Raw genomic sequence first — 5,794 nt, forward strand, 5'->3', positions numbered from 1 at the left:
AGAAAGCTGGCCCAGAACGCCCTGAAGACCTTCTCCATCGCCCCCAGCCCCACCTCCTCCACCTGCCTCCTGGAGGAGCATGTCTCCAAGGAGGCCGACTACCTGGTCACCAAGTTCCTGCAGCTGATGGATGAGGAGAAGAGCTTTGACCCTTACCGCTACCTGGTGGTCTCTGTGGCCAATGTCATTTGCGCCATCTGCTTTGGCAAGCGCTACGACCACAATGACCAAGAGCTGCTCAATATAGTGAACGTAAGTGACCAGTTTGGCGACGTGGCAGCTGCTGGCAACCCCGCTGACTTCATCCCTGTGCTCCAGTATCTTCCCAGCCGCACGATGAGTTTATTTAAAGATTTCAATAAGCGATTCCTCCATTTCCTGCAGAAGATTGTCCAGGAGCACTACAAGACCTATGACAAGGTAGGAGCTCACAGGACCCTTACCTGCACCAGAGATGCATCCCCGCTCTTTTGCCCCTCTCCATTAGCGAGTTGTTTTTCTTCTTGCAGACAAGCACCAATGGACATCTACGTTCTTGCAGGTATTGCTGCCTTTAGCAAGTCTAGCTGTTGTCTCTCCATGTGCAGTCCAGTACTGTAGTCCTCCTTCTTCTCCATGGCCCTGTGTGATGGGGCCAGTCTGTTCGTTGAACATCTGATCTCTGCCACAGGTTCCCCTGGAGAGCCATCTCTTTGTTTTCATAGGTTGCAAAAGCAGTAGGGATCATGGGGACTGAAAGATGATGTTCCCCAGAGCTTGTATGACTCTGGGCTCCCCCAGCATCGCGTTGTTGCTCAGTAACACCCATTCCTCCACTGGTTCTGCTGCCATGACTTGTCTTCTCTTCCTCTCAGAACAACATCCGAGACATCACCGACTCCCTCATTAAGCAGTGCCAAGAGACAAAAGTGGAAGCAAATACTGCCACACAGATCCCTAGGGAGAAGATCGTCAACCTTGTGAATGACCTCTTTGGAGCAGGTATCTTTTCCCACACATTCCTCAGCTGCTGCAGATTCTCTCAGGCTCCTCGTGTTATAGCTCTCTCTGACCCATCTTCGTCCAACACCAGGCAGACGGTTTGGGTCTAAGCACTTGTTCTGCTGCTCACTGGTGTTCCTGGACCTTCCAGGGCTACCCCTAGAGACCAGCATGGGACATCAGCTCTGGAAAGAGGCTTCGGGGAAAAGCAAAGGGCTTTATAGCTCAGTCAAGCTTCACAAGCTGTGGTGGCTTTTCTGGGTTAAGGGAAATGTCTATTGACTGATTCACCTTTGAGTTACTCTGTGGAAACTCCCCCGATTCCAGAGAAGTTATACAAACCTGACATAACCCAAGGGTGAATCAGGACGAATGAGCGCAGAATGTTTTAGCAAAGTTTTCTCCAAGAGGGTAGAAACCCAAGTCTTACCGTGTGCCCAGAATGTCCTCTGCCACCCTTAGCCATCCAAGACTGCTCCTTGTCATGGTTAGGCAGTAAGCCAAGGCACATGCCCCGTGTGTTGTACAGACCTCATCGGCATGCTTTCCTCTTTGAGCAGGCTTTGACACTGTGACAACTGGCCTGTCCTGGAGCCTCCTGTACCTTGTGATGTACCCCAACATCCAGAAGAAGATCCAGGAGGAACTGGGTGAGTCCATGAACCTGCTTCCTTCGGGGCCAAAACCTCTCTGGTGAGGGCTGGCCCCAACCCACTCCCTCCTCTCGACCCCCTGCAGACCAGACCATCGGCTGGGAGAGGAAACCGAGGCTGTCGGACCGGGGCACGCTGCCCTACATGGAAGCCTTTATCCTGGAGATGTTCAGGCACTCGTCCTTCCTGCCCTTCACCATCCCGCACAGGCAAGTGCTGAGGTTGCAAAGAAGGTGGGGGGATGAGGTGCCCTTGAGGCATCTTGTTACAGCCATGCCAGCAGCAGCGGCATGGTGCGAGGCAGGGAGATTATTATCAACTCGTAGAACAATGGCTTCGTCACAGAGCTCACAGCTCTCGTGCAGGGCAATGTGGGAGCTCCCAAAGAGAAATCTTTGCCTTCTGCTGACTTCTCTGAAGACACTCCACCTGGCTCAGGTAGGGGTTGCCCAAACCAGCTCACAGACAATGCGACTGCCACTCATAAAGCCATCTCTCTGGGCTGCATCCTCACTTCAGTGGCATCAGGAGCAAACTAATAGTCCCCTGTGGATGCAGAAGAGCCTTTTTGCTTCCCAGACTCTCACAGTCGTTTCTCCCTCCAGCACAACCAGGGACACGGTGCTGAACGGCTACTACATCCCAAAGGACCGCTGCGTGTTTGTCAATCAGTGGCAAGTGAACCATGATGAGTAAGTACCTCCAGAGGCAGAAAGCCTCCTGCGGCAATGTGCAGGCCCCTTCCTGCACAGTTGTCTTCCTGGGCAGATGTGGGGTCGGACCTGCTTTAAGAGAAAAGGGAGCAGGGAGGTATCTGCTAATTTCAGGGATATTCTTACTGACAGCTCCTCTGATCCCTCTGAGCTACCACCTTCCAGTGTCCTCCTACACCTGTGGCCAGGAGACACCATCTCAGCACCTGTTGTTTTCCCTTCCAGGAAACTTTGGAAGGATCCACTGACCTTCAACCCAGACCGTTTCCTCAATGCCAAAGGGACTGAAGTGAACAAAGCAGATGGGGAGAAGGTGCTGGTTTTCGGCCTGGGGAAAAGGAAGTGCATTGGGGAGCCCATTGCCAGGTGGCAGGTCTTCCTTTTCCTGTCCACCTTGCTCCAGCAGCTGGAGTTCAGTGTCTGCGATGGCAAGAAGGTGGACATGACGCCACTCTATGGACTGGCCCTGAAGCACAGAAGATGTGAGCACTTCCAGGTCAAGCAGCGCTTCCCCATGAAGAGCATCAACTGAGCAGTGGGCTCGTCCATTGCCCAGATGTTGCCAGGGGGCAAAGACCTGGGTGTCCTTGTAGCAGAGCTGAGTCTGGTACAACTTCATGGGATACTATAATAAACCAAAGCCACTGAAACTCCTGTCCTGTCTTGTTCACTTTGTAGCATTTCCTGCCTTTTTCATTTTTCCAGCATTTCTAGTGTTGGATATCCCATCAAATGTTGGGTATTCCATCAAATGTTGGCTATTCCATCATATCCAGTCTTAGCACCATAAAGCACATTTATGGGGGCTGTGAACAGTCTTTTGCTAGAGGGAAAAGGAATGTACCCTAAACTGGTCTGAATACCACTGGGCTGTGTTCTTTTAGGATCGCTCTTTGATAGCTGAAGGACAGCCAACCCACACCATATTCCCACAGCCTCCATCGATGGTTAAAGATCTTGGCTGAAGTGATGCCCAAAGCTTGGGTGGAGATGAGGATGATGTTACTGAGGTCCAGCCAGTATCACTACTTCCAGACTAATCAGGGGACAAGTTTTCGCTGCTTGAAATTTGCCTTCACTGTAGATGTGTCTGCAGGGAAAAAAACCCTTGGAAATCTTGGAAAAATGCTCGTACTTCTCCAAGTCCTCCAAGGACAGCCTGTTCCTGTGTTTCTACATTATGTTTTTAATTGCCTAGCTGACTTTTCATGTCACTCTAAGATCCTGTCCAGCAGAGGTTTATCTTTGTCCATAGAGGAGCTCAATGCACTTACTGCCTCTTTGAGAATCTATCAGACGACCTTGCACCACCTTACACCAATGTTGTGCAGATTAATTCTTCAGAAAAATGAGAGGGATCCTTCAAATTAACTGAGCTGGAGGAAAGCCTCCCTGGAGGCACCAGTGTGTTGGAGGACTTCAGCCACCTTAAGCCTCATTCACCATGGTCCCTACTGGCCCTAAAGGACACAAGGAAGGATGCCTTTACCCCTCCCATCACCGTAGTCACCAGGTGTTTCTGTGCTTGGCCAGTGCTGGCTGTGAAAGGGTTTGTGTCTTACTACAGCTGTGGTGGCTGTCAGTCCCACTGTGCAGCTGGCAAGAGTTTTGCAGTCCACCTGGGGTGAGAAGGTCCACCGAGCCCAACTGGCAGTCCCTTGCTATGGAGAAAATTAAGCTGCTGGTATTCTGGGCTGGAGCAAGGGTGCTTTCACAATGGGGCAGGGAAGGAGAACAGGACTTTCTCCAACTGAAACCCAAGAGTTTACATTGGCTGTCAGTCAACCCATGACAGCAGAGCCAGATGCCTCCTTTTCTTCAACTTGCATGCAAAGACATATTGGCCAACCCATCACCTAGCAAGCAACGATACAGGAACAAGTATAACCATCCTGTGCAACACGCACTGCTCTTGAATCTGTTCCCATGGGTGGCATCTGCACAGCCATAGCCCCAGACCCTGACCAATAAGAGCTCCTTTCAGGTCTGAATACCAATCACTCATCATGCATTGCACAAAAACTTCGAAGAGATAGAAACGGCAGAGCGTGTTGGGGAAGAAAATGGGGAAGCTGATTGCCCAAGACTTCAGGGAGATTCCAGACAGAGCAGGGAGGTGTTCAGACCCACTAAACAAGCCTGGATGAAAAGGAGTAAGTCTATGTGTCCAGGTCCTGTCTGGTCACCAGTCTGTGATAAACATTGAGTCGATACAGCCTTGGACCCATCTGAATCCACTGAAACAGCCTGAGCAGCCTCACTCTGGGTCACACCAGCTTCGTTGTCTTCACCACTCAATGTCATAATCGCAATATTGCAGGAAAAGCAAGAGTGAGGACTGGGAGGTCCAAGCCATGGTTTGAGCTGTGGGCTATCAGAGGCCTTTGAGGAAAAGTGGAAGGATGGTTTAGGACAACCCACGAGGTCCATCAGCCAAGTAACATCTCCCCCATAGGAGGGGGCCATAGGACAAAGGCAATAGAGTCATGAACCACTTTTCCACAATGGACATCCCAAAGCTGGCGTTCATCTACTGCAGGGGAAGGTGGGATCATCCTGGATGTGGATCTGGGTCTCTCAGTGACTAACCTGGTGATTCAGAAGAGCACCAAGACCACCAGGGACTTGGCAGCAGCATGTCACACCGTCCCCATGGGGTGGAGAAGCTCTCACAGGCTTGGCCCGGTGGCTCCAGCTGCAGTGGGAACACACAATGCCGAAGCTGGTGTAGGACCAGAGGTCCCATCTGCTGGAGCCATTGCGTGACTCCCTTGCCCTGAAGGCTGGCAGTGTTTGCTGATAAGGCCCGCAATAAGCAAGGGCAGATATAAAGAAAGAACAGTGGGAATTTATTTTTTTTCCTCTTTGGAGATGAGTGTTTTATGGCCAGGGGGCAGATAAGCAGATTAATATTAACATTACCGAGGTGAAACAGCCCCTTGCTGGTGGAAGGTCTCCCCAAGATACATTTATCAAGGGCTGATTGCCTCCCCTGGGGATGCTGTTGCCAGTCTCCATCTGGTACAGCTTGGAGACCAGAGATCTGGGAAAAAAAAAGTCACGCCAGTGTTGGGATGGAGAAGGGAAAGGGAAGAGGCTCGCCCCCCTTTATAAAGCCCCACCTTCATTTGGCATCTCTCCCTCGCCCTGATGCCGATGGAGACATCCCATGCAGCTGCAGAAGACATTTCCGGGCAGTTTGCACAGGCAGGAGGAACCCCTCAGACCTTGGTCTGATGTTCCTGCGTGTGCAGGTCTCCGTGGACATCGTGGCCTGTTCAACAGCCTAGTGACCCCAGGTGAGGTCCCACTTTTCTTGCTGGGGATGCTGCAATCAGACTGTCCCTTCAGTCCCAGCCACCCCGCTCCCAAGCCCAGGCATCCTGCTTGCTCCTGGACAATATGGCTGGAAAATCAAAGCTGAGCAGGCTCCCCCACCAGCTGCTT

General features: G+C 51.6%; 1 protein-coding gene across 1 annotated transcript in view; it reads left to right on the top strand.

Annotated features, from left to right (window-relative positions):
* The window catches only part of LOC104130718 (cytochrome P450 1A5-like), a 3,154-nt gene extending 275 nt beyond the window's left edge, over positions 1–2,879 (top strand). The window contains exons 2-7 of the mRNA XM_035899507.1: positions 3–420; positions 855–981; positions 1,542–1,631; positions 1,720–1,843; positions 2,240–2,326; positions 2,573–2,879. Coding sequence (XP_035755400.1) covers positions 3–420; positions 855–981; positions 1,542–1,631; positions 1,720–1,843; positions 2,240–2,326; positions 2,573–2,879 — 1,153 coding nt within the window. The remainder of the gene's footprint in view (positions 1–2; positions 421–854; positions 982–1,541; positions 1,632–1,719; positions 1,844–2,239; positions 2,327–2,572) is intronic.
* The last annotated feature ends 2,915 nt before the right edge of the window (positions 2,880–5,794 follow it).

This window comes from Egretta garzetta, unplaced genomic scaffold (assembly GCF_000687185.1).
Source record: "Egretta garzetta isolate BGI_Z169 unplaced genomic scaffold, ASM68718v1 scaffold287, whole genome shotgun sequence".
In the NCBI taxonomy this organism is placed as follows: Eukaryota; Metazoa; Chordata; class Aves; order Pelecaniformes; family Ardeidae; genus Egretta; species Egretta garzetta.